This window comes from Trachemys scripta, chromosome 15, assembly GCF_013100865.1.
Source record: "Trachemys scripta elegans isolate TJP31775 chromosome 15, CAS_Tse_1.0, whole genome shotgun sequence".
Taxonomy (NCBI): domain Eukaryota; kingdom Metazoa; phylum Chordata; order Testudines; family Emydidae; genus Trachemys; species Trachemys scripta.
The window spans coordinates 9,302,670-9,330,577 of record NC_048312.1 but is presented as its reverse complement, the minus strand read 5'-3'; the positions used below and the strand labels follow the sequence as shown (position 1 = coordinate 9,330,577).

Sequence of the window (27,908 nt, the reverse complement as noted above, 5' to 3'; positions counted from 1 at the left end):
GCTCATCTGCATCCCTTAGCTTTTCTTACAGATAACTTTCTCCTTCCCTCTAATATTTCACTGTAATTTCTCTAGATCCATGAAGCTAGTGTATGAGCAGTCTGGAGTATTTAAAGGGGTGCCGACCTATCGCTTTGTGGCTCCGAAGACTTTATTTGCTAACGGAACAGATTATCCACCAAACGAAGGCTTCTGCCCCTGCAGGGAATCTGGAATCCAGAATGTCAGCACCTGTAGAATGAGTGAGTTGTATGTCAGTCTCTCTCCAATAGCAGCTGAAAACAGAGCTATTATGCAATGCAGTCCATTCCCTTTTCATTGCAGAGAATGCACCCTAGGCTACTCTTGTGTTGGCTAGGCTAATCTCAAGCCATAAGCAGTAGTTTTCCCATCACTCCCTTGAGGCAAATCTCTTTATGGTCTTCCTACTGCTTAAGCAATACAACTAGTTACCAATGGCAGCATGCCTGGGGAATTCCGATTGTGTAGCACTTTCACCCATGCTGTTCACCTGTGTAAGTAAAGTAAGGTGCAAGGAGGTGGGGAGGAGGGCCTGAAGCTTTAAAGCAAACAAAGGAAAATCAAGAACTAGTTTTAGGATATTGTCAGTCACTCTAGAATTACTAATATCAGAGGGGTAGCTGTGTTAGTCTGGACCTGTAAAAAGCAAGAGTCCTGTGGCACCTAGAAAAAGCAACAAAGTCCTGTGGCACCTGATAGACTAACAGATGCATTGGAGCATAAGCTTTCGTGGGTAAATACTCACTTTGTCAGACACATGCAAAAAGCTTATGCTCCAATGCATCTGTTAGTCTATCAGGTGCCACAGGACTTTGTTGCTTTTTCTAGAATTACTACGACTGTCTCTGTAAAGCTCAATGAAAATAGGTGACAAAATACTTAGGATGCTTGTTTTTGCTCCAAGCAGTTATGCTACACCTCTGACTTACAAAATGGGCACAGTTCTAATTCTATTGCGTGTGGCTTTTTTTTAAAGATCATTCTAGGCTGTTGCCTTGCGTAAGGCAGTGATGGCCCAAGAAAAATAGGCAACAGGTCTTAATTTGAGATTGCACAACTTTTGATGGGCTATATAGATTACCTTTTGGCATGTCACCTCTGGCAGCACTTGTTGCCCATGCAATCAGTTTTAAAAACTGCAAATATCCAGATCCTAATGAGAACTCAGTGACTGTTGCCCTCTAGAACCAAGCCTTTTACTCTTGGCTTGTGCTGTGTACAGAGATGGCATGGGTCTATAGGCTGTACAAAAGCCCCTTCATTGTATCCTGAGCATTTCCAGGGGATTAGCAATAAGGACAGATACATTTTCATGCAAGGTTTTTTGTCCTGTGTTCAAGCTGTACATCTCTAACCTGATGTGGAGGGGAAATAGTTAAGCACAATTGAAGAGAGAAATGCATCAGTTGGGGGCACACAAAGAGCTAATCTGAAGCCAAATCACCTTTCAGCTGTTTCTCTGGAGAACAGCAGGCCCCAGAAAGGTAATTGTCCAGTTTTGTGAAACCTCTGGCTTCACAAATCTCCAAATGCATAGATGCCTGATGACACTGTCATCAAATCAACATGGACCGTGAGAAGTGATTGGATTAAGCTGCAGCAGGGAAAAAGTAGGTTAAGGATTAAGAAGTTTTAAGCTTCACTAAGCAATGGAATAAACTGCCAGGGAAGGTATGGAAATCTCCTTCACACTCATCTGCCAAAGCAGGCTTAGGACTGATTTTTCTACCCAAGTCTGGAGCATGGGGTGGTGGGCTGCTGGGGGCCAGGGGAGGGATGCAGACACTCCAGGATCCAGCTTCCAACCCAAAAGATCTTGTCTGCGTTTTCTTAGCTGGCTAACTCCTCTAAATAACCATGTTCATGCAAGCCCTCTAAGGTGACCTAACTCTGTTCAGATGCACCAGTGTTCATATCCCACCCACACTTCTACAATGCTGACCCTGTCTTGGTGGAAGCTGTCGATGGATTACATCCCAATAAGGAGCAGCATGGGCTCTTCCTTGACGTTCATCCGGTGAGCTGGCTTCAAGTTGCATGCAGGCTTTCTTGAGAGAATGACTCTAGATGGTTTTTCTGTCTAAGCTCTGCACAAAGAGGTGTCTGGGAATGTTGTTTTCGGTGTAGGCTTTAGACAGAGCCACACATTAGCTGCCTGTCAACTTACTCACACTCTGGCACTAAAACTGGCCCAAGAGCAGATTCCATAGTACAAGGATTTTAAATGGTTATTGCTGAGATGTGTTTAGATAAAATGACTGTAAAACCATAATTAAAACAAACTCACTGATCTACTTTCAGAGAATTGCAAAGTACAGCGTGCCAGATAGACACATCACCAGCATAATTGTGTTGATGGCTCTGGTCTAATTGCCCTGCTGGGAATGACTTCTCAGTCCGTTAATGGGCTTTTCAAAATTAGTGAATAAAAGTCTAATATGTGCTAAGGGAGAATAAATGAGGTTCAAACCCTTTTCTCCCGCCTTCCTCACTGCACATCAAACCTCACCAAGAACCTGCACTAGGTTGTATCTAGTCAGAACTTAGCTGTTCTCTTGCACAGTCTGTCAAGACAACATACAGGTCTGACAAGCACCAGCTAATCCTGGAGAAATACTTACCTGGAGTTGACTGCCCACCTATTGTAGTGGGTGAAATGTCGTCGTCTTCCTTAGTATCGGGCAGTAAGACTCTGCTCTGTGGTGCAAACAGGAATACTGTCCATGAAGTTACAGAGCAAAGCCATTTTGATGCTGTGAGAAGTAGCCCAGTGGCATACTCAAATGTACAAACAGGGAACACTTCCTAGTGATTGTGCAACAGCTATAACTGTAGGTGCCCTCCTGACAGGCTGTTGTCACTACAAATGTGGAGGAATAAATACTTTTCTGCATCCTGCACTTCTTACTGCTATTGGACCCCCTTTCAACACACTTTTGGATGAGCCTGTCCTAAATCTTAAACTTTGTTCTAAAACTTAACTGAACCTTCTGGGGGAATCTTCCTTATTCTGTTCCCTTCTGGTTACTAGCTTTTGCTGGCTTCGTTCTATTTCTCACCTGTTTCTCTTCCACTTCCAATGTATAATAGACACCTCCAGCTTGGTAGGCTACCAGGTCAATCCTCAAGTCCAATTGCTGTCCTGGATCCCATATTTTATAGGGCTTCTCCAGGAAACAAGCACCAAGGCATGCTCTCTAAAGGCTTTTTAAACTCTAGAGAATGCAATTTGAGGATTGCCTCCTGACCAGCAGCTATAGGACTTACAAAGTGCAGTGGTGCTCTTACCAGAGGTTGGGTTGCAGGGCATTGAAGCAATCTTGACCCCATTAAGGGGCTGTGTTCTGACTTCTAGGTATCACTTGTAGAGCTGTTTTAAGCCTGCCTTTAGATAAATGCACAGCCTTAAAATAAACTCCTCTGGTTAACCAAAACAATAGCTCTCATGCAAGTGTCTTGTCAATCTTCAGGGATAAGGAGGGGTAAGATCTTCTAGAGCAGGGGTAGGTAACCTATGGCACACGTGAGCTGATTTTCAGTGGTACTCACGCTGCCCAGGTCCTGGCCACCAGTCCAGGGGGGAGAGGCTCTGCATTTTAACTTAATTTTAAATGAAGCTTCTTAAACCTTTTAAAAACCTTATTTACTTTACATACAACAATAGTTTAGTTCTATATTTTAGTCTTCTAGAAAGACATTCTAAAAACATTAAAATATATTGCTGGCACACAACACCTTAAAATAGTGTGAATAAATGAAGGTTTGGCGCACCACTGCTGAAAGGTTGCCGACCCCTGGTCTAGAGCTAAGCAGTTTCTTGCGACTACGGCTGTGCGCCATCAGTCCATGGTTTTTACACTGTTTGGGCAGAGAAGTGTACTTTGGCTCTTTAAAAGGAAAAGATTAATTTTTCCCCCCCAATTACTTGCTGATCTGTGTAGACCATAAAATAAAGTCCATGGCAATAAGGCTTAATTAAAATAGCCGTAATAAACACGAGCCATGGAGATAAAACCTCAGTTGCACAATTCATAATGTTCTGTTGCTTCGCACTACAAAGCTATTGAAGGTTAGTAGCAGAGGCGTGGGAAAGGCTAGTGAGGGCAGGGAAGATATTAAATAGGTGTAAGAGTATTATGCTACCCATAAACAGGACACTGTAGTGATGTTGCAATCCTACTAAAGCCTTAATCTTGTTAGCTTTAACTCTCCATCATTTTGGCAGATGTTTTGATAGTCCAACAGTTTGTATCTAAACACCTGTCAGTCATCCTCCTGGATGTTGGCACCACTGTGGAAGTAATGTGACTAAATGATTAGTAAGTGGCTTGAATCAAAGAATGAAACCTTGTGTGGGTGGTCGTTCGCTTGCCAAATTCCCCAGTGACAGGGCTTTTTGTGCATCTTACCACCTTGACACTTAGGATATTGCCCTGCAGACAACTCATGCTCTTAAACGTCAAAGCAAGCTGACATTGCACTAAAACTATCTTTTCATAAATTAGACTAGGATACAAACACCCAATTTCTTAATAGTGCCAACTTGCCTTTAGGCCTCTGAGTGCATCTGATGAAGTGGGTTTTAGCCCACAAAAGCTTACGCCCAAATTTTAGTCTCTAAGGGGCCACAAGGACTTGTTGTTTTTTTTAGAGTGTAAGTCAGTTATTTGGCCTTGCTGTGTGCTGACTTGACAATATTGGTCTGCTACAGTGTTTCTCTGTTAGCACTACTCTGTATCAGTAGAAGCAGTTCTTTTGTGCCAGCTTTGGCTTTTAATCTTGTCTTGTGATTTGAGGAATGGTTTGGTCGCCCACCTTGGAGAACCCTTTCAAGTACCTTCTGAAAGCAGAGTTCTTCTGCTAACTCATCAGATTTCCCAGAAGAGGTTATGATCTTCCTAGAAAACTGTTCTGTTCTGTTTTCTGAATCCTGACTCAACTGCCACACCTTGTCTCTGCTTAAGCACTCCCCATAGTCCAGGCTTAAAGTGAAAAGCAATGATACAGTTTGCCTCCTAACGCAAGGTCTTCCTCAGAGCCGTTTACCCGCTTTTTGTTCTCCTTCCCTCACCTGTTTTGCATGTGCCAGGCGCTTTCACATGTTGCAATTCTGTTAGTGGTTTGGGTGTGTTTAAAAAAAAAAAAAAAAAAGAGCTTTCTTCTACATGAACACCAGGCAGTATTGCTGAGATGTGCTTGGTTTCCTGTTTAATGCAGGTCACGGGAATTCCAATGAACTGCTCCATCAAGCTGCAACTGAGTCTGTATATAAAGAAGGTCTCTGGCATAAGGTAAGTAGCTTGCTTTGGGGATGTCCAAGAGACATGTGGCTTACGTGCTTCACAAATGTAATGCTGTTTGAATAGCTTCTTCGTTATAATTCTTCTGGATCCAAAAACAGCTCTATGGAGTACAATCTATTCACTGTCTAATCCCATTCCTCAATTTCACGTCAGTTGTCAAACCTAAACTTGTCAAGATATTGTCATAAAAATACCTCAAAGCCCAGTGCCTTCTCTGAGACATTTCTACTCAGCTGAGCTCATGAACAGACAAGCCCCACGTGGCTTTCCACGTGTAACGCACCATATGCAGGTATATGCCTCTTCAGTTGGCTTTCTTCATCTTGCTTTAGCTATTTGTGTGGACAAAACCTCTGTACCAGTTCATGGCTATGTCTACACTAGACTCCTGACAACATGGCTGTGGTGTTCACACCCCTGACACAGCTATGCCATCAGAACGCCCAAGTGCAGACACGGTGATACTGGCAAAACTGCTCTTACTGGTGTAGCTTGTTTCACTTGGAGTGGGGGTGGCTTCTATACTGGTGCAAAGTGCAGTTTTGCTTTTACAGTTGCATCCACATTAGGAGATGTATTGGCAAAGCATTTCTAGTGTAGACCTAGCCTAACATCAGACTGCAGCTTTAAGAGCTTGGAATGGAGCAGTGCCTAGTCATGCAATAGTCTCCGTGTTCTGATGGCCCTGTTGCAAATGAAGTACAAAGTAGACTCCCTGGGTCAGAGTTCTGAAATGTTGTGTGCTCACAATTGCAGTCGGCCTTCCAAAAGCACACTCCTGCCACTCAAGTATCAAAACAAGTGGCCAGACTTCCAAACTGGGTGCTGAGCTCTTCTCAAAATCTGGTGCAATAGCACTTGGAGCAGTAGGTTACTTGCTCTTGGAGGAGGAGGTAAACTTGCACTCTCTAGACCAGGTTTATTCCAGCCTCTAACAATTAGCTGAGGCAGCAACACCTATGTCCTACACTTCCAGTACCACATAGGTTGCCAGAATGCATTATAACCCTTGGATTAAGCACAGAGGTTCCCATTAAACTCAATGCTTCCAAAGTGATCCCTTTTGGAAGTCTAAGGGAAGAACCATGGTATTTCAGATACTACGGTAATATCTGGGAAATGCTGACTGTACTTATTAAACATCAACTAAAATTCAAGTTCTTCCCCTAAAACTAACAACTTTAAAGTTTTGCATCCAAGCAGTTTAATCAGACCTAATATTGTATAGAAAGAATTCACTGAAATGGGGGGGGGGGATCACCAACTTTTTTCCATTGTCTTCAGGCCTGTCAAATTTTGAAATGTCTAGTAAAAACTGACCAGCTCCTTAGAAACCATTGGAGCATAACGCTGGTATGTGTCGATTGACTGATTATAAATATAAGTGTGAACCTTTCTTTCTGTTTAGTCAAACAGGACAGATCAAGCCGGTTGTCTTGCCTATACTTTGGTTTGCAGAGGTGAGTTGGATTGACTCCCCTTGGTTGGAAAAGTAATGTTAACCATGCAAAATCTGTACTGAAAAGGAGGAAATGCAGGGGCAGTTGGAAGAAGTAGATGGTTTGTAATGAGAGCAGTGTGGGAAGGGACTAGAAAGGCAGCGTTACATGTCTTTACTGGAGAAACTTCAACTGGAGTAAAGGTCTAAGCTGCACTGTTCTTAATTGGAACTTTGCATAAATGGATTAGAAACACTTGTCTGCACACTTAATCTTGCAATTTGAGTGCATAACCTCTTCTGATCACTTGTGTGTTTAGAAAGCATCAGTGATATTACTTAACTTGGGAGACCTAGACTGAGAAGTTAACACAGGTGGGCAAACGCGTACAAGCTGGAAGGGCATGCAGGGTATTATTCACTTAATGAAATGAATAAAACTTAATGTCGCTAGCCCAAACATTTTAGCCCCGGCTACCTAGGCATTTATTACAAGTTAAAATGCCTAAGGGAAATCTTAAACCTACTATTGGTAGTGCAAATTTCAATGCAGCTTCTGTTTTAAAGACTAGCATTTATTTCCTTGTGGTCTGTTAACTTCTTACACATCACTGAATTGCTCTATGCCAAAATAAGTTTTCCAAGCCATGCCTTAGAGGAAGCAGGGACACCGCTAATACAGAATTGCTGTGCTGTGAACTATGATCTGCAAAACTACCACTGAAAACTACTCTCTTCTGGGCAGAGCGGGGCCATTGAAGGTTCAGTCTTAAAGCAGTTCTACACCAACCTGGTACTGATCCCATCTGTGCTGGAGTATGTGCAATATATCTGCATCGGTCTGGGTGTCGCTTTGATTGTTGCTGCCATTGTACTGGAGGTAAAGAGACAGGTAGGAACAAGCAAATGGCAAAACTCATGGCTTAATCAACTGATGCCAACTTTCAACCTAATCCAGAAACTTCTGATTTTTTTTCAATTGTAGTGCTAGTTAATCTAATGTAAGATTGCTGATGTCTTAAGATGTCATACTTGATGGCCACACTCCCTGCTGCAAAGTAGGCACTAGGGGGCATTGCTCACCTCTGCTCACTTCTAACTCTGAACACCTGAAAGACTTCAACAAATGAGTGGGCCTTTTTAGCTGACACTAAGATCAATGAGGCTTCTTTGTCTTGTATCTTCCAGCCCTGCCTCCAAATTCCTCATCAACATTCCTACAAGCCATTTCCACCATGTAATAAGTGTGGGAAGGTCACTCTCCCTTCTTTTTTTTTTTTTTGGTCTGACCAGAGCAAGTGTTGAAGTAGCCACTGATGCTTGTTAGTTATTGCTTGAATGGCTCAAAGTATATGAACATTTCCTTTCACGAGCTAAACCCCAAGCTTACTCTCCAGAAGTCTGGCTTATTATACAGTGGTGTGGCAGTTGGTCCCAGGATATTAGCCAGACAAGGTGGGTGAGGTAATATCTTTTATTGGACCAACTTCTGTTGCCGAGAGAGACAGACCAGCTTTCAAGCTCACAGAGCAGTGCTTTAGATGACCTCGAGCTCAAAAGCTTGTCTGTTTCTGTTCATAACAGAAGTTGGTCCAGTAAAAGAGATTCCCTTGCCTAGCTGCTTCTTGTCACTTAGTGACATCTCTACTTAAGATCACTGGGTGCCTTAACAGTGGGGTTTGCTAAACCTCCTAGAAGTCTGGACTGCAACCACTTTCTGTAGTGGCTGTGATCCTTTTGCAGTGGGTAAAATAGACTGGAATAGGGCCAGGAGCTCACTATGTTCAATGCAGCAAGCAGGAAAGAAGAGGGTGAGCTGCTTTCTCCCTCTTTCCTGGAACCCTGATTCCTATTCCCCTCCTGCCCCCCCAGTACCAAAGGCAGCAATACGACAGTAGTTCAGATTCTAGACTTCAGACTCCAGCAATGGATTCTGTGCATTTAGCAACTTTAGGATATTTCGACACTGAATTTTGTTAGGTTGACTTACAGCCACCCCAGTAATTACTACAGTGGTGCATGTCCACTCTACCTTCCTTGGGTTGGTGGTCTGCATTCTCACCAGGAGCACTTCCACCAACCTAAGAGGGGCAGTGTGGGGAGCTGAGAGCCCACCAGCTCCTGATAAGCTGCCCTCCCCACCTCTCCATTCCCTCCTGGGAGCAGGGGCCAACCCATGTAAGTAAGTGTTTACACAGACACTGTATCGACCTAACTACACCAAAATAAGTCTGTCTTGCAGGTGGAGTAGTTATGCTGGTGTAGTAAGGCACTTACGTGGGTGGGACAAGGCTGTAGTGTAGACATGGATGTAGTTAGGTCGATGCAAGGCAGCTTCTGTCGATCTAACTGGAGTGTAGACCAGGCCTCAGTGACTCAAGCCAGCTCCCAAGTTCCTAAGTCTGTTAACCAGTGTACATATGTAGTAGTTCCTCCCAGGTACACTTAAGACGGGGGAACTTCCTGGGGCCCTTTCTCTTGAGGAAGATCATCAAGTGGTATTGAGAATGTGCTGTTTACTCAGAGTGCAGCATATAGGATACTTCAACATGAGTGGCCTTGGGATTTAGAGACAGTATGGAGTGATCCCACTCCCTTACTGTGCTGGAGTAATCTTGAGGATTGCTGTGTAACATGAGGATAATGCATGAAGATGCCAAAAGCTAATGCTTTAAAAAACCCTTGATGACATCTTTGAACTTTGGCCCCAAAATGTGCACCTGGAAAGACTCCAAATAGTCTGTTTGCTTTAAAACCGCCTCCTGGTTATTGACTAGCAAGTCGCGTGTGTGTACATACTCCTCCCAACTAGCTCATTTGAATCTGGCTTTAAATCGCTCAACTTGCCTGCAATTGCGATATCTGCAACAGATGCCCAAGCAGATCCTACTTTACCCTCCAGTCCTTAAATCCTTGAAACAATCATGACTTCTGCCTACACTAAAGAAATGTCAGGCTGGTCCTTATCCCACTTGCCTTAAAATGAGTTTGAATATCAGCAGTTAACTAGTTGCCAGGGTTTTCCAAGTGGTAAATAATTGGATTTAAACTAAGCCACACGGCAGCATAATTGACTTGGGCATATTATTTCCAAATCCCTTTGTTGCAAAGTGAGCGTGGATGAACAATTCCAAAGGAATACCAGGTCTGTAATCTTAAAGCTAAACCATTTACTGTATAGTGAAACTGATTCAATAGTGTTTGATTCACTTGATGGTTCTCTGAAGTGATTTAGATTAGTAAATCAGCTGGGATAAATGATCAAAACTATCGTACAAGTGACTGACCTGTTAGTAGTGAGCACCATCATGTGAAAAGCAAAAGTGCTGCTATTCCTTGGCATAAAGTGGGAACCACACGATTGACTTTGATCGTACTTTAACAAGGAGGATAATTAACCATAGGAAAATGTAACGAGTTGTGGGTGCGTTCTCAATTCCTGGCATCCTTTAAATCAGGGGTGTGTGGTTTTTTTTTTTTAAAAGGCAAGTTGGAAAGGAAATATTATGGGGAAGTTCTATGGCCTGTGTGATACAGGCAGTTAGACTAGATCAATGGTCCCCTCTAGCCTTGGAATCTATGGAAACCAGAAGCTACTCCACATTTATGCTGGTCTGAGACTTTACACCCCTGCTCTATCCAGCTCTTGCACCCTTAGGTGGAGGCGGGGCTTTGAGCGCAGAGCAAGGAACCAGTTAATTCTGTAGGGAAGCCCAGTCCAAAGAACTTCCTGTGGGGGTGTTTATGCAGAGCAATTGCAACCAGTGTATTGCTGTCAGACACGGTCTCACAGCTCCTTCCAGTGGCCACTCTACAGGAGTTGGTTTTAAAACACACACCACAACAGACCATAAAACATGGGTATCCTCTACAGGGAGCACTCTACCAATGGGGATTCAGTATAGGGTCAACTAACTCCAATTGGCCACTTGCATGAATGGAGGCCTCTGGTAGCAAACTGAATACTGATCTGCAAAAGAGAATCCTAGGCACAAGGCAGTTGCAATTATCCATTGGTGAGCAACTAGTGTTGCCAGTGAAGCCACAACTGAGCCTGTATTGGTGCTACACAACCAAATGTGACTTCAAGAAACTTTCTTCTTACCCACTGAAAAATGAGTGAACAAAAATCACAGCAGAGAACCTGGAAGTGGCCCTATAAATTTGTAGGGGAATCATGTTGAGCATTTAGGGTTATGTAACTACATAGTGATCAATAGATGCATAATACAAACTGCAACACAGGTCAAAATAAAAGCTGCATTTAAGGTATGTTCTTGATTGTTCTAGTGAAGTGTTAATAATCAGCTCTTAATAGATTGCTTAATCAACCACAGTCCTCCCTCTGAAGAGCCAGAATGCTTTTGACTGAGTGCCTGTGGTTAAGGCAAAGGCTCTAAATCCATCTGTGATCCATTATGAAATCTCCTTAAATTCTTGCAACTGCATATAAAATGTACTTCATTTCCCAGAGCAGCTTTCTAGAGGGAGCACTGTTGCTTACTCAACCTCAATGAGATACTGGAAAATGTTAAATAGTCTCTTAAATGCAAACTTAGATTCTGAATTATAACTTGAGCCAATTTAAAATGGTGTCTGTCCCACCAATCCAAACAAAAGCTTTAAAAACAACAACAAAAATTCCCCCTTGCACAACCACAGCAAAGTTTGCATGCAGTGACTGTGCGACAATCCCGATCCACTGAACAAACCCTCTTATGTTTCATTAGAAGTCTCTCAAGAGTCTGAAATGTGAACAGACCATTTTAAAGATGGCTTGGTACAGATTGTTCTCTTTTTAAGAAGATTAATAAAGTTGTAGCTCTAATTTAAACTCCATGTAAAGAACTAGAATTTAGTAACTAAGTAAACCATGATTACAACTTAAACACAGCCACCCTTTTTCAAGTGGAAACATCTTCCAAATGTCTTTTAAAATACAACATAAACTAGCCTGATTATTTTCTAGGAAAAATGCTTTTTATTTTGGAGTAGCAATAAAAAGACTAAAGAGGCCGACCAGGCCTTGTCCGAAAAACCGTTGACATCAGTTAAGGGGACGGTGCTGCAGGAAGCCAGCCTGTAGGTGGGTACCCAGTAAAGGTAAAACTCTTCTCTAAACAATGCTAACTCGATAAATCTGCTGAAATGTTGCTTAAATCTATCAAACTAAAGTGCTCAATGTTCACATGTAAACTACACGCCCTCTTGGTAAACTTTAATGCTTTGTGGCAATAAGCTTGCTTTGGGTTAAACTAGGAAATGGGACTATTGCATGCATTTAGATCGCACTTCATTAGGTGTTGGGGAGAGAAGGTGCAGGTAACTCTTCTTTCAAAACCCCCTTCTTGGTGGATTCATGGGAAGCACTAGCTGCAGTTCTGGAGGTGGGTGCAATATTGGCTAAATGTATGTGACGGTTGGCATGGAGGTGAGGTCCTATCATCTAAGAACGTTTGCTTGCTGGGGCATAGAGGGGGTAAAATCAGCAATGACCTACAAGAGTCTGGGTGACCCCTGTGGATCTGCCTCACTTCGGCCAAATCTGAAAATGAATTTGGAGACCAAAACTTGTTACTCTTCAGTCTTCTGTGTTATAACAGATACAGTCAACACCAGTGGAGACTAAGCAACACTTGTAAAAGCAGTGAATTAGGAATGGATTGATTAAAACTTTCTTGGCACATGCTAAATATTTTTAGCTTCTATATAAAGGTGTTGAACTGTTCAACCTTTTAAATGTGCGCTCGCTTTGTGGATCGAGAGACATCCAGTTAAAGGGCCTGTAATCCAGAAAAGAGCCCTTCCTAAAAGGGAGTCTAACACACATGCTTAAGTATTTTTCCAGGTGGAGCAGCCTGAGATTGCTTAACCTCCCTTGGGATAAAAACCTCCCAGGAGGGGCCTCTCCTGGGATTCCATGAGGTCCCGGTGGGAGCTCTGTACAAATATGGAGCACCCGCATGGAGCTGAGAATACTTCTCTCATTAGGCAGAATAGAGGGTTGTATTGCTTCTGATCTTAGACTTAAAGAATACTCTGACAAGATGTGGCCCAGTATTACAGTTTGACTATCTCATACCGCTTACCTACATTAGGATTGCTCTTCATTTATTACAGAAAAGTAAGTCAACCACTTCCTACAGAATGAGTCACCAGGTCACTCTGTGCTCATGCATGATGTTTACTTTGGAAAGCTTTTGGGGTTAAGTTGCCATACAGCTTGTTTGTCTATGCAAAAGCTTTTGCAGTAAACTTTCACTGGCAGGATGGAACAGCCCAGGAATGGAACCAAGTGCTGTAGGTTGCTGGGGTAATGTATTAATCTAGAATGCCTGATGTATTTACTGTCTCACTGAGATGCTACTGTAGTAAATGCCAATTTTACACCCCTCTTGAAACCTGTAGTTCTCCAGATTTGTTTCATCCTGGCTTTGTTTTGAAACCTGTGTCGAAAGTTCTGTGAGCAAATGGACCATGTGTTGGTGCTCTTAAGCATTTACTTCATCCCAGTGTTTATTGCTGCCCTTGGGAGGACAGTAGCTGTGGGTTAATAAACATCCAGTTTCTGGTCTCTAATGGGACATGTTGTGGGGGAGCAGCTGGCTCCCCCTTTGTGGGTGTCACTAAACTGCAGATTAGTCTGGAGTTTTTACATGACAAATTCCAGTGCTGAACATGCTGTCAGGTATCCTATGTAATCTTTAGTCACTGGGTTGTGTGATGCCAGTGCTGGTGTCTAGCTGCACCCTGAGTCACCTGTCCTTGCTTTCTTTCATTCAGAGAAACGCCCGAGAGAAGAGCCCACGAGAGCCAGACCCACAGACTGAACCATCTTTGTCTTCAGAAACAACACCACTCCTTCAAGACGCTAGTAAAACAAACCGGAACGATGCTGCTGAAGCCTGAAGTGCCAGTCTTACAGGAGGGGGATTCCCACTGGTACCTGTGACAGTGCTTAGGGATCAGACTCACTCTGGGTCCATTGGCAGGATCCTAGAAGGAAGATGCAGAGTTGGGTAAAATAACTGATTCTGAACAATCTTGAGCAAGGCACAAAATACTCTCCAAGGCTATTGAACTGTATTGCCACAGCTCATACTTCCTGCACCAAGACATGAGATGAGGCTAAAACCAGTTCAGTCCTAGCTTTTGAAATACAAAATATTCAACATTGGCTGGCATGGGCTGAGACCTCTCACCTGCTACTTCCAGCCTGGCAGGGATGACAAATACCTGCTGGCTAATCCCCTGCAGAGTCCTTTCCTCTACCCACATAATGTCTTTCCACCTAGACGATGAGAATCCTAAAAGAAATAGGCACTTTAATAGCTAATCCTGTAAAGCAAACAAGGTTTACATGTGGTGTAGAAATGACTGGTTTAATATAGGAAAATGTCTGTATTTAACCTGGGCTGCTCAAGGCTTATGGAGAGGTGTTTACTAAATAGATTACACTGGCTGATGTTCACGCCCATCTGGGGGGATGGGTTTACTTGCTCAAGTTCACTGAGTGAGTGGAAATCCATTCTCACATGCCACACATCTTAAGAGACGTATGCTGCCAACTTTTTGAATAGACCAGTATTAGGCTAGGCAGCCATGTACGGGTGTAAGATTCAAGGTTGTGATTGCGGTTTTGGAGGGGTGCTGCTCTAGACTGAAGGCTCATTCATCACTGCTTAAAGTGTAGTGGGTTTTTCCAAAATGAGCAACTTGGTTTATCTGGCTAGTTGGTTCCCAAGTGCCATTGTTTAGACACAGGGCAGTGGCTCTCATTTGGTTTTTTTTTTGCCAAAGCAATATTGTTTAGCTCCCTGGTTATCCTGCCTGTACTTCTGTGGTGCACTCATGCAGAAGCCACTGACTTCTTTTAACTTGTATGGTGACCACTTACTCTTTACAAGTCTTTAGTTTTTCCCTGGATTTCAAATTAAGCGGAGCTCTTCTACCTACACAGAGCCAACCAGGTGCACTGCATTGTTCACACATGACATCAGACTCTAATAGAATAATGAGAAATGTCTTTAATCATGACACTGTAAAATGTCACCATGGGTAAGAGCTATTCCAGAGTGACACTTAAGGATGGGAACTGAAAATTAGCTGGTAGAATGGGAGGCCGGTCACACTCCAGCCAAGAAGATCTGGGGGCTGTTTTGTAACAGCAGAGTGAAAATAGTCATTCTGTAGGTAACGTGTTCCCTGTAGCTTTCCACCCTGTAAAGCCTTTGCCACGTCAGGCAATTCCATAACTCTGTGGGTGGCTCTGAGGGCGCCTTAAATGCTGCAGACCAGCAACAGCTGAAATATTCCCGAATGGTAGGAAAACCACTCCTGCGGCTTAAGGTTTGCGTTGCGAGTATTGATGGCAGAAAAGGACTTTCCTATGTGAAGCGCAGGGCTGCATGTGCCACATGCAATGTAGGGCTTCCAGAGGAGTTGAGGATTTCTTTTTACCGTGCAAATTGCTATTAACCGCTGTGCCCTAAGGCTGCTTGGATCAGGGCTCTGAGAACACTCTCAGTGGGCTGGTCTTACGGCTCTTGTGCTAGTGCTGGGCATGCCCAGCAGGTATGGTATATTGAGGGACATGTATCGAGACACTAGCTTAGATCTTAGACTCTTGGCAAATGACTCATAGGGGTCACACACCCCACCTCTGATCTCCAGCGAACTCTGCATTCTGTCAAGCCATAGCTGGACTTCCCTAGTGGAGCAAGTGTATGGTAGGTTCCCTTTTCGGTGCTCTATGGGGCTATTACTCTTCTCTTCCCCTCCCCCCCACCTTTCTGTAGCTAAAGCTTTAATACCAGTGATGGCTGTGCCAGAACCCTCCCTGGCGTAGCAAGCAGTATGTTGGATTAGGAAAACTCCCCTTGCCTGTAATACAAGGACAGTAAAGCTTGAAGGCTGAGAATATTGAAGCATTCGGGGCACCCGCAGAAGCCTTGGCCAAAGCATAGTTGTTGGCCTCTGCTCGGAATCCTGAGCCCATCTATGGCTGTGTTCCATCTGTCGCTTGTGGTGCTTCTAAAGCCACCTTAAGGGATAGGTGCCATTTGATGCACTGTATCAAATAGTGGAACTTCTAAGTGAATCCTCTCTGGCTGCTTCATTCCCTTAATGGAAGGTTCTTCCCAAAGTCCCTCCTGCATCTTGCTGCTGTGTTTTGGGTGGAGGAGAAGGGAACTCATGTGCTAGCTGGATACCGACAAGTATCCATGTGTTAATCAGTTAAATCCTAGTAGTCAAATGATCTGTGGACTTGTCTAAAACACCCACCCTCTTGGGCGCTGTTCCGAAGTGGAACACAAGGCACAACCAACAGGAACATGCGCTAGCAATGCCTGAATACAAGTAGCTCTAGTAGGGGTCAAGACTGTCCATAAAATGGATTCTGAAATCTGCCAAACACATACATGTGAGTCATTAGTTAAGACCCAGCTTTTTATAATCTGGTGGCAATTACCAAACGGGACATTAGACAACTGGAAAACTTTCACTATCCAATAACCATCATTTGGATTATAGGTTGACTTGAAGGTTTTATAGATCTTTTAACTGTCTGCACTACTGAAGAGTGTGAGGTGCTGGTGCTGATCACTCTCATTTCTATGGGGAAAAATGCTACTTTAATACAACCACTAACACTTAAATGCTAGTAGCAGGGAAAGTTACTGAATCTGCATGGAGAAAGATGGAACATTTCTAAAGTAGCAAATGCCCAAGAAAGGCCTGCACTTTGCACTGTGATGTATGTCTTACTAGTTTTGAACAGACTCTTCCCGTTCTTAGCACTTAGGAAAAATGAAACTTCTTTCAAGAATACATCTAAAACTGTTGTGATAACTTTCCTCTGTCTTCAGGCCAAATTGTACACTGAGGAACTGAAAGGTTTTAGAGTGTAATCACCCAGGTCCAACTGCTTAAGAGCAAAATAAAATGTTCCCAACTCAAAGCTGGACTCTTTCTTGAGGTGTATAAATAGTGTGGTTAATGTCACACATAGCTGTCACATTGGATGTGACCTGTGATTAGGATGTGACATCTGCACAGGTTCCAACATCAAAGACTGCATCTAACTTTGCCCTAACCTTCTGCTAAGGGGCCTATTTCCACCTCCCACCCCTGCCCTGGGGCCTCCCCAGCTCCTTCTAGTAGGGGAGGGAGGAAATGGAAAAACCCTTCCCCCATATTTGCCTATGTAAAGTCCCACCAGTGCAGCTGGGAGGGGCTGATGGCAGGGCGCAGGTTTAATACACTTCCCTCTGGGGATGGCCCAATCCTATCGCAAGTGGCCTCCTTCCCTAGCAGATCGTTGAAGGCTGAGGTGAGTGTCCATGTCAAAGCAGGGGTGAGCAGTCCCCTGCCTCCGAACCACTCTGCAAGTCAGGGTGGCATCCTTCCCTAAAAGTCCAACAGGCCCCCAGAGCAGGGGAAGAAAGGAGAATCTAACTCTCCCAGGGGTGAGGGCCTGTACCCTAGGGCAAAAGCCTTTCCAAGTATCCTGCCTCTCCTAGCTCCCTCTAACCTCAGTCGTGCCAACTTGCACCACTTTCCCAAGGCCCATGATTTTGGCAGGGGCTGGAGCCAGTCTATGGCTGATGCTCAGGGGAGTTTCTTGCATCTCTGAGCCCTCTCCCTTCCCTTCCCACCCCACCCTCAGGAAGGGAGAGGCAGCTCACAGTGGTCCCAGGCCTCTCCCCACCTGTGAGCCATGGGGACAGGCCAGGTGCTTTGCTCCTGCCTCATCGCTGCAGCCCCAGAGCTGGGCAGGAGAAGAGCCCCTGCAGCTGCTCCCTAGCCTGGGAGAGGGGACTATGTTGGAGTCTCCCCAGGCCTGGGAGAAGGGGATGGAGAGCCCTAGAAATGGAGGAGGGGAGGGTGATGGGTGCTCATGGGGCCAGAATTAATTGTTGGGCAGCAGGAACAAACATCCCATTACCTGGAAAACGGGAGAGTGAGCAATGCTTGGCGTGACATGCACACAGGGGGCTCAGACTGGGTGTGGGGGAAGTCAAAAGACAGAACAAGAACAACTGTGTCCTCTCTAAACAAAATCTTTGGGCAGGGTGCAGGAGGCTCTGACTCGGATGTTTTAATCTCTCGAGGTTGGCAGCAGTGGGGCTGTGCACAAGTGGCAGGCAGGCTCTGGACATGGCCCCCAGCAGCATTCTGAAGTCTGATGCAATAACAAAGCTGGGGCCCTGGGGCATGCGGGTGTTGGGGGGCATAGGTGGGACAGCTGCACCTCGCCACCAGCACTGCTCCATTGGAACTCTATGGCTAGGGCCTGATCGTTAATTGAACAAGGTCTAGGAATTACTGTTTGTTAGCTCCAGTCTTGTGCACTAACAGGCTCTGGGCCAGGTCCCCTCTGTGAGAGTGGTGACCCTCACCCAGGGTGGTGGGGGGTGGACTCCAGCTGGGGCTCTCCAACTTGAAGGAGTTGCTTAACAAAGGAAACGGTGAGTTGGGAACAGAAGCTTTATTAAAAGTGGACAACTTTAGTCACGGTACAAAACTCCTCATTAAAGTGACATTCAACAGCTACTATTTTATTTTTAATTCTAGCCCAACCCTTCCCCTGGTAAAAATTGTCTGCAGCCCTGGGATGGGATCAGAGCAATTCAAGGTGCAGCAGCAGTAGTGGCAATCTACCCTCTTCTTTGGGTGGGCATCAGCTGTAGGTGGGTGGGGCCAGACTCAAAATCCTTACTGCTCCCAGGGAAAGGCAAAATACTGGCTGCCTGATGTGTGGGTCCTTCCCCATCCAGGGCTATAAAGGTAACACAGAGAGGGGATGGGGTGCAGGGCACTGAAGATGATGTTTAAACAGTGAAGTTAGCTCAGCTATTGCATTGAAAGCACTTTAATATCAATGCATAACCATATCACTGTAATGCCTTTGCTACCCCAAAGCAACCTGATCATTTAAAATAACACTCTCCCTTCTGTGCATATGGGTCCCTTTCTGCTCCTACACCTTGTCTATACTTTAAAACAAAAATAAAAAAAATAAAAAATTTTTTTACTGCAGTAGCATAGCAAAATTGTTTAAACCCCTCCCCCCATGTTGATGCAGTTATGTGTGTCTATAAAAATTATAATATATGGAGATATACCTATCTCACAAAGCTGGAAGGGAGCTTGAAAGGTCATCAAGTCCAGCCCCCTACCTTCACTTAAAGGACCAAGTACTGAGTTTTGCCCTGGATCCCTAAGTGGCCCCCTCAAGGATTGAGCTCATAACCCTGGGTTTAGCAGGCCAAAGCTCAAACCACTGAACTATCCCTCCCCTACATTAGGCTAATGTAGCATTTGCTGAAGCAAAATAAGCTATACTGTTATAAAATCCCTTATAGTGAGTGGTATAACTGTCTGCATGAAGGCTTCCAACATAGCTATGTTGGTGCAAGTAGCTAATATATATATGCACATGCACCTACACCAATCACACCCCATAGTGATAGCAGTAAAACATTTTAAATGTAGACTAAGCCTGACTGTCTTTACACAGACGGTTTCATAGGTGCTATGGGAGTAGAAATAATGGCCGCTAAGCCCATCTGCTTACAGGGCTCCAGTAGCTTGAACCATATGCCCAGCTTGGCATTGGTCCTGTGCCACGTGAGTTGTGTATCGGAGATGGGGAATATTAACTCTCCAAAACGGATGCAGTGAGACGGCTGTGCAAGCCCTGCATTCCTTACACTCTTCTGGCCCCATCGTAAATGGTACTTGCAAAATTTGCTGTGATGTTCATTGACCCTGCCCCCAGAAAGCAGCCGCCCTCCTGCAACCAGCTGAATTTCCTCTGTTTGTTTGAGATCTGTCATTCTGGGATGTATAAAGCCACCACGAGCCCTTAAAAAACAAACCAACACTGCCTAGGGACAGTCTGTCACCATCTCTATTGTGCCAAAGTTCTGAGAAATACCATACTCACCCAGTCTCTGCATACGGTGTGTGTGCGGGAGGGGCAGGTGATTGATAAACCAGGCAATGGGGCCACCTTATGATTTTTTTTTTTTCTTCAAAATGTCCTGTGGATGGGAGCATAGGGGTAGAGGTGCTGCTGCATTATTTTAAGCACCGTTGTGTGCTCAGAAATTACTATCTAAAATAGGGTGACCAGACAGCAAATGTGAAAAATCAGGACAGGGGGTGGGGGGTAAGAGGAGCCTGTATAAGAAAAAGACCCAAAAATCAGGACATCTGGTCACCCTCATCTAAAAACTTCCAACCAGTTCCCAGGAAGGAAGTTGGTTTTATTCTAGTTTCTCCTATAAATAACCTGAATTTTAGCATGCTCATTACCAAGTACCTAGCCGCTAAGAGGTAAGGAATTGTTTTAAAAATAGGAACTCTAGTTTCACAGTGGTCTTTCAAAGTACAAATATTAAACCCCATCTCTGGGACCCCTCTCCAGGCTTGTTCTCTTGCCGTCATGCTGCGTGGAACTACATTAACCAGGAGGTATTTATTAAAGAAAACAGTTCTAACTACAGACCCGGAGTTTGAGGGCCAGCTTTGTTTCTCTTGTTTATCTGGTTCTCCACTGTCTGGAACGCTAGACCATGGAGATATCAACTGGCTGAATAACATATTGCAAGTAAACATATATCACTATCACTCTAGCCATATGATCTTTAAGCAAGTGAAATAGGAACATGACATTTTTCCAGGCTGCCCCAGCCTTTTAGGACAGTGTCCAGACCAGCAGCAATGACTTAAAGGCCTCACTTATTCAAGAGCTTGCTGGAGCTACTATGACGCTTCTGCAAACAAATCTGAAATGGACAAGCTAGTGTCTCTTTAAAATAGCAGATAGTGGATTTTATGTAGACTGGAAAGCAGTATTCTGTAAATCATGTGGAGTTGTTTGTAAAGCCTCATCTAGAGTAATAAAAAGATTTAGAAGTCTACCCTATAATTAATCACTGATAAAAGCCTGAGGGCTTGTGTTTCATGGGGCATGAAATAGGGTTTTTTCAGGAAACAACTCCTGATAGAAGTACATCCGAGTGGTCACTGGGGGGCACTGTTGGTACGTGGGAGGTAGCATGAATGTTTTATGTCAGCAAACCCACATTCCCAGCCCAGTAATAAAAGGAGGGTGGAGCGGCTGCTGTTAGTGCTGTAGGCAGATAAAACTGACTGAGCCAAGGGAACTTTTTATAAAGTTTTAATTTAATCTCCCAATGCAGGGAAAAGGATGGAACGTACAAGCTTTTCATTTTGTTTTGTTCAAGTCTGTCTGACGACCCAGCTCGTCCCTTTGCAGCTGCTCACAGGACAATTTTAATAATGCTTCCTATCACTTGGCAATACATTTTTAACCTCTGATTCTTCCCAGTATGTGCCCCGGACAATAACACCTTGCACATGTTTAAAGGGCCTGAAGATCTTCAAGTTTTTTACGAACATCGATTAAGTCTTCCAAACACTCAGCTGGGTCAGGCGCTATTATATTGCAATAGATCTATGGTTGGCTAGGAATTCATGGTGGTTGCTTTGCTGTATCCAACACAGCCACTTAGAACAACATGGCAACAGCTGGGATAAAACACAGTTTCCATCTGGAGAACCTTCATTAGCTGTCAGCAGTGCAGGGCACATGACACACAGTTGAACAGTTCTGATTCTGTTCAGTAGAGGGCAATGGTGCACATACAGCCCCACCTCTTCCATCAACATACTCGTTTTACAGCCAAGTATAAGGTTAGGGACAGAGAGGTTAAATGACTCACTTAATGCAATATAGAGAGTCAGTGGCATGCTGGGGAACAGAACCAGGTTCCCAAGCCCCTGTTCTAACCACTGTGCAGCACTTCTTCTGCTAGTAACACCTGCAGACTGAAGGGAAAGCTAAGGACTGCAGCCATGATGCAATACTGATGTCATCCACGATAATTTTATTGTCCTTTGTCTCATTGGGGTTCACTTGCAAGACCAGAATATTCACAAGATCTGAATCAGAGGAGCTAAGAGGTGGTGCTATCTCAGGGGTGGGCTGGGCGTGCCGCTTTCAGCACAGTGGTTACGTGCTGTCTCACTGGCCTGCTCACCTCTCTTGGGCTAACAATACCTGGCTTGATTTGGCTTTCTCCGCAGCTCCAAGTGGCAGCATCTCCTGGCTCCCTCCCTAGCAGCATGACAGACGCAGCTGGGCACTTCAGAAATGGTGAATGCTCATTTCTGATGAATGTGGGAGCTGCTCCCACCTGACATCTAGGCTCCTTTTTCGCAGTCCCACCCACCCAGTCAAAATGTGAATCTCAGATTGTATAATAATTTCCATAGATACATATAAGTTGCCTAGATGTTCAGCAAATCTCAAAGCACTTCACAAGCCAGGCTCACGACACCCTGGAGATGAAGGGGGAGCATCCTTATGATGTTTGTTTTGCAACAGGGGAAACCGAGGCACAGAGCATTGCTGTGAGGGTGTGGCAGAGCTGGGAATAGAATGTAAGTGTCCAGGATCCCTTTTCTCTGCTCGAAGCCCACTAATGAGATCTTTGATCAATGGACAAGGCTCACCAGGCGATTAAGCCACTTTCTCGCCTCGGCTGCCTCCGTCCTGGTTGTTTGTGCCTTTGTGGATTGATCTGCATTGCTCCAGTTCTCGGCACACGCTGTCCGGAAGCCACAGCTGGTCGGCAGCTCTGCAATATGGTTACTCATCGGCTTGGAGCATTCTGATTCTATTTCCCCCGTGCTTCAGCCACCTCGTTGGCTCCCTCTGAAGTTTCTAATTTGTTTAAAATGCTTCGAGCAACCTCCAAGTCCTTTCATGGCCCTGACTCGCTCTCCCTGGCCAATTTCCGTTTCCTTTCTACTCGGCTGTGTACATTCTGTTCCTTGGCCACAGGACTATTATGTCCGCAAATAGAGATGAAGCACAGCAGGTACCCCTGCCTTGGTTAATGTGCCCCCTCTGCTTTCTGCTGTCAGGTCAGTAGCCTCTCTCGCTCTCTGTTCCAAGCTAAGTTAAAGACATTCATGTTCTCCTGAGGATTTTAATTGGCCAAAATCAGCTTGGTAATTATTAGAATGATCTCATGTTACCGTACAGAGCCTTGGGAGGCTCCTTTGGAAAGGTATTATCCATCCTGCCTTAGTTGAACTCAGAGACTTCTAGAAATAGGACAAAACAGATCCACATGCCCTCAAATTTAGTAGGATTCAGGCCTGGATTTTGCTTCAGACCCACTTCTAGGAGGGACCCAGTGAAGAAAGACTCTCTCCAGTCCCCCGTCAACAATCCTCTGGGTCATTCAGGCGTCAAATACTACAGAGAGGCATGTGATTTAGAGCTGAGTCTGGAACATGTTTTATATGGGTTCTAGTCCCAGTTCTACCACAAACTTCATGTCACCGTGGGCAAGTCATTTAGGCTCAGATCCACAAAGGTATTTAGGCACCTGAATCCCATTGAAGAGCAGGGCTTTAGCCCCTGAAAAAAACAACAAGGAGTCTGGTGGCACCTTAGCCCTTGAAAAATCACGCAAAAATGGGAGACACAATTCATTAATGTTCGATGGGGATTAGTGCCATAAAAATGCCCATAAATAAATGAACTATTGCTAATCAAAATGCATTTAACCAACAGAAATCTCTGTGGCTTGTCTCCTGATGAACTGAAGTGGAGCAACTTCACTTTGAAAAGCTCACTTGCCCATTTGACTCAGAATTATTGTGACCAGGAATGCTGAGAGCGAGCGAGCGAGCATTACAGTATTATCCAGTGGTTAGTGCAGAGGACTGGGTGTCAGCCTGGGCTTCAGTGTTCTTTCCTTTTGTTTGAGGCTGGTTTTACAGTGCCTCAGTTTACTCATCTGTAAAATGGACCAACAATAATAATACATACATCACCGATGTATTGTGGAAACTGACCGGTGCCGGGAAAACGCTTTAAGAGCCAGCAGATGGCAAGCGCTGCATCTGTGCAAACTGTGTATAGGCTCCATAGAAAGACTGTTTCTATTCTATGCCTATTGTCACACAGCTGTGGGGGCGGGTGAACGTTCTCACTTGTTCAGACCAGTTCTTGCCTGGAGTTCTGACATCACAGGGTGATTTGATCTATTTGTTGATAAACACAGTGGACTCTGCAGACAAGCGTCCTCTGGCTTGGGGAGGAGGGGTCTCCAGAACCTGAAAGCCGAGGAGATGCTATGCTTTTGTGACAACAGGCCTGCTCCCAGCCTAGCCTGCTTCCCCAGAGACTGCTCTCAGGGCATGTACATTAATTAGCACTTCTAATACACTCACACTGGGGCTCCAGGGTCCACTTTCAAAGAGGAGGTGGTCAGCAGCGAGAAAGGCAGGTTGGGGTCGCACCTGTTGTTCATTTTCTACACAGAGCCAGCCAAAGCTCTTCTGATGCAGCTGCAAAGTCTCCACTGTCCCTTTGCTTTACCCTGCTCTTTCTCTCTGCACCCTTTGGAAAACTGCCCATGAGTTGTGATCACTGAAGAGCCCGTCACACTGTCCGTAAGAGGAAGAGCATCCACCCAACTGAGTCTGGGTAATTATTTTCTGCTACTAAGTTCGCTCTGCAGTGTCAGCTGAATGTGACCTTCTTTATTTCCTGCCTTAAACTGTTGTATGGTTTTAAACAGCTGCCACGTTCCACCCCAGAGGTGGCTGCTTTTCAGTCTGAGAGAATCCAGGAAAGGCACCTTATAAACAGAAGATGATCATTACTTTCTCTTCCCACTGCCACATCCCTCTAGCCCTTCTTCTCCCTTTATATTCCCTTCTCCTCAGTGCTAATTATAGCCCAGTTTGGGGCGGTCAGCAGTCTGATAAGCCCCAGGGTTGGATGCAAGGAAATCAGCTAAAGTCACCTGTAACAGGTTAATGGGCATAAAGGCAAGCCCAGGTGAGGCAGAAAAAGGGGTGGGTTTGAACTGTCCAAATGGCTGAGCTCTGGGGACCTGATTCCCATGGCCTTGGCCTTTGTGTTGTCCCATACACCTGTCCAGGCTGGCTGTCAAGCGCTGCCAGGTGTAGGAGTGGAGGGGGTTGGCCCAGCTCGTTGGATTGTGTTAAAAACCTAGCAGGCTTGTTAAGGTTTAGCAGTAGCCCTAAGTGTAACTTCCTAGCTTCATACAGGTGCATGTTTTCCCTTCTTTCTCTAGATGGGGGGGGGGGGAATTGCTTTGCTTTGCTTTGCTTTGCTTTGCTTTGCATTCTAGAGCAGAAGCTTCACCAGTGAATTACTTCCTCCAGGCTAAGCTCAGTATAACCATGATGCAATTCCACCTCCTCTGTGCCAGAAGACCCCTCGGTACCCAAGCCGTAACACAAAGCTACAGCTGTGCAGGATGGTGAATGTGAGTGAAAGCCTGAGGGCTCTTGTCTTTTAAGAGCCCTGGAAAAAATCTGCTGCACTTTGTCCAGTGGCTGATTTTGCCTGTGTGACACAGACAATTGCTGTTGTCTCATTCCAACCCATCTGAAGCTAAATCTACTGGAAGTACTTTCTTTCCTCCTAGGTCTTGTCCTTTCTAAAATATGATTTTAATCTCCTCCCTTCTGCTGATTGATTCCCACCTTCAGACTGGGCTGATTCTTCTTTCATTTACACCTGTATTACACCAGAGCTTTCAGGGGACTAGCTCCTGATATACTCCCATGTAAGAAAACTCAGGCCCTGCGTTGCTTAGCAGTTACACCTCTACCTTGATAGAACGCTGTCCTCGGGAGCCAAAAAAATCTTACCGCGTCATAGGTGAAACTGTGTTCTATCGAACTTGCTTTGATGTGCTGGAACGCGCAGCCCCGCCACCCCCCGGAGCGCCGCTTTACCGCGTTCTATCCGAATTCGTGTTATATCAGGTCGTGTTCTATTGGGGTAGAGGTGTATGTAGTTAACAGTGTTGCTGGGCTTTCGGTTGGACTCTAAAGCACCTGTGACAATGCCAAAGGGAGTTGGATGTTCAATTTGCACTGGGATTGGGTCACCTAACTCCCTTGGAAAACCCTAGTCTAAATTCTAGGGCACTTTCCTTGGTTGTGGAGCCATTGAGAAAACTCAGAGTTACTGCTTGTTGGTAACTGACCACAGTGCTTGGCAATGAAAGTCTGGCTCGGGGGAGGGTGGTAATTGGGTGCTTTAGTCAAGATTACAGGAGCCCCACCTCCCCTGCACATAACCTTCATGCTGAAGTTGACCGATCTGTAGACAGGGTACCTTCCGCAGTTATTGCTGATGTAGGCTTGCAAGGTGGGGTGGAAGGTACCATGCTGTGGATCTAGCCATGGAACGCTCTCCTTCTTTCCTCTTGCGGTCAAAGCAGCATTGCTGGTGCAGATGGTTGCAGGGCCGCTGGGCCGGTTGCTGAAGGTTGGGGATATGGGCCACAAACAAACCCGGTGAGGAGGCTGCGTTGCAGTATGGGAGGGAACCTGCCTCAGAGGTGCGAAGGGAAATTGAGCATCATTGTGGAGCCTGGTTTCTCTTGGATTTGGCCTCTGTCCAAGGAGGAAAACAGCTGGACGGAGGATGAGGCACTTGCTGGATGTGGGGGGAAAAGCACATGTGGGCCTGATACGCTGAAGAAATTGTTCAGGGATGGTTTGCCCTTTGCATAACGATTGCCAAGGTCGGCTGGGCTTGTTGGGCAGCTGAGTGCCAGTCACTCGAGCTCTCCGAAAGCAGAACTAATGTAAATCTCTGCTGTGTGGCCCGGGGCCGGGGCTGGCTGTGCACAGGTCGTTCTGCCTGTGGTTGCTCTGGGTGCCTTGCTAGTTGGCCCTTCCTCCCAGATGTGAGACGTGGAGCCTAGGTCACTGCTCATTTCCACAGGCTTGTGGCCTGATTCAGGCATCAAATCCCAGCTAAACAGGCATCTCTCTAGCCCGGTGCACAAGCATGGCGAGCGTGCAGTGTGTATATAAAGCAGCCACTCCAGACACAAGCCTGTTTGGAGACTGCAGAAATTGGCCCAATCGTCACTAGTTTGGCAGTGTGACGCTTCATCCCTTAGGATAAAAAGGATTTTTTAAAAAAAAGGGGTTAGGGATGGGGTTTTGCTCCCTCTGATCTTTATGATATAAAACATTGGATTGTACAGTCCGTCCCATCTCCCCGTCTGTCAGAAAAAGTGTGCTTCTGACCCCCCCCCCCACCACCTTGGTTTGGCTGGAGACATTTGGAGAGTTTCAGAGATGCGCACTGTCAGTTCTTGCCTCCAGGGAAGGGTGGAGGGCTGCTGAATATTTAACAAAGATGTCCTGTCTCCAAAATGTTTATTGGCCACTGGAGTTAAATAAGGAATTGAAAACACCAACTGGGTTTAAGTGGTCTGACTAAATTCCCATTCTCCTCCCCACTCCAGGTGCTTACCTTTTATGCTTTCAGTCATTGTGTTCCTCCAGGGTAGGTAAGAGCTGAAGTTCTTATTTGGAAAAACAAGTGTGTGTACTTGGGGAGGGAACCCCTTCTGACCAAACCTTTCAGGCTTTCTTGTTTCTTTATGATGGACAGAGAGGGTACAGGCCACTTCTTTCCCCTTGGGAGGTCACCTGTAATGAGATCCGAGCCTGGCTCTGCCCCAGCTGGGACCATCCCTGAAAGTGTCACTCAGACAGGCACAGGTGGTGTGTCTGGGCTGGGTTGCTTTCTCTTTGCTGCTGGGGGTGGGTGAGGAGACGCACTGTTTCCATGCTGTTCTCTTCCCATGCCAGGGTTCCCCTAGAAGCCAGGCCTTCCAGGTGAGCTAAAGAAAGGGATTATTTTTGAATACCTTGCTTGGCTTTTGGCAGGAGAAGGGATGGATTCAGATTCCATCAACATACCGTTCCATGGTGCATGTGGGCGCAAGCCGCTGCAATCCTCTCTGGGTGGTCTCTTTCCCACTTGGCTGTGCTCTGTTAAAGACTGAGTGCATGGCACCGGGAGGAGCTCCCCCGAGGGAAAAGCGATGCTCGTGTTGTCGGTGCACGCCAGGCCCTCAAACTACACAGTGCCACGCGGGCCGTAGTCCAGGACCTCCCCCTCCCTCTGTTCAGAGGCTTGCTGGGAATGCAGTTTCTGTCCCTGCAGAAAACATTCCCCCAAACGATCCCAAGTGGGGATATCGCTCCCCCAGGAAATAGGGTTTTATTTCTAAACCTGTGCCCCTTGG

General features: G+C 45.4%; 1 protein-coding gene across 1 annotated transcript in view; it reads left to right on the top strand.

The window, feature by feature from the left end:
* SCARB1 (scavenger receptor class B member 1) overlaps positions 1 to 13,947 on the top strand; it is a 40,404-nt gene extending 26,457 nt beyond the window's left edge. The window contains exons 7-12 of the mRNA XM_034791043.1: positions 76 to 242; positions 1,920 to 2,038; positions 5,239 to 5,312; positions 6,733 to 6,784; positions 7,508 to 7,654; positions 13,546 to 13,947. Of these exons, the coding sequence (XP_034646934.1) occupies positions 76 to 242; positions 1,920 to 2,038; positions 5,239 to 5,312; positions 6,733 to 6,784; positions 7,508 to 7,654; positions 13,546 to 13,671 (685 nt within the window). The 3' untranslated portion in view covers positions 13,672 to 13,947. The remainder of the gene's footprint in view (positions 1 to 75; positions 243 to 1,919; positions 2,039 to 5,238; positions 5,313 to 6,732; positions 6,785 to 7,507; positions 7,655 to 13,545) is intronic.
* The last annotated feature ends 13,961 nt before the right edge of the window (positions 13,948 to 27,908 follow it).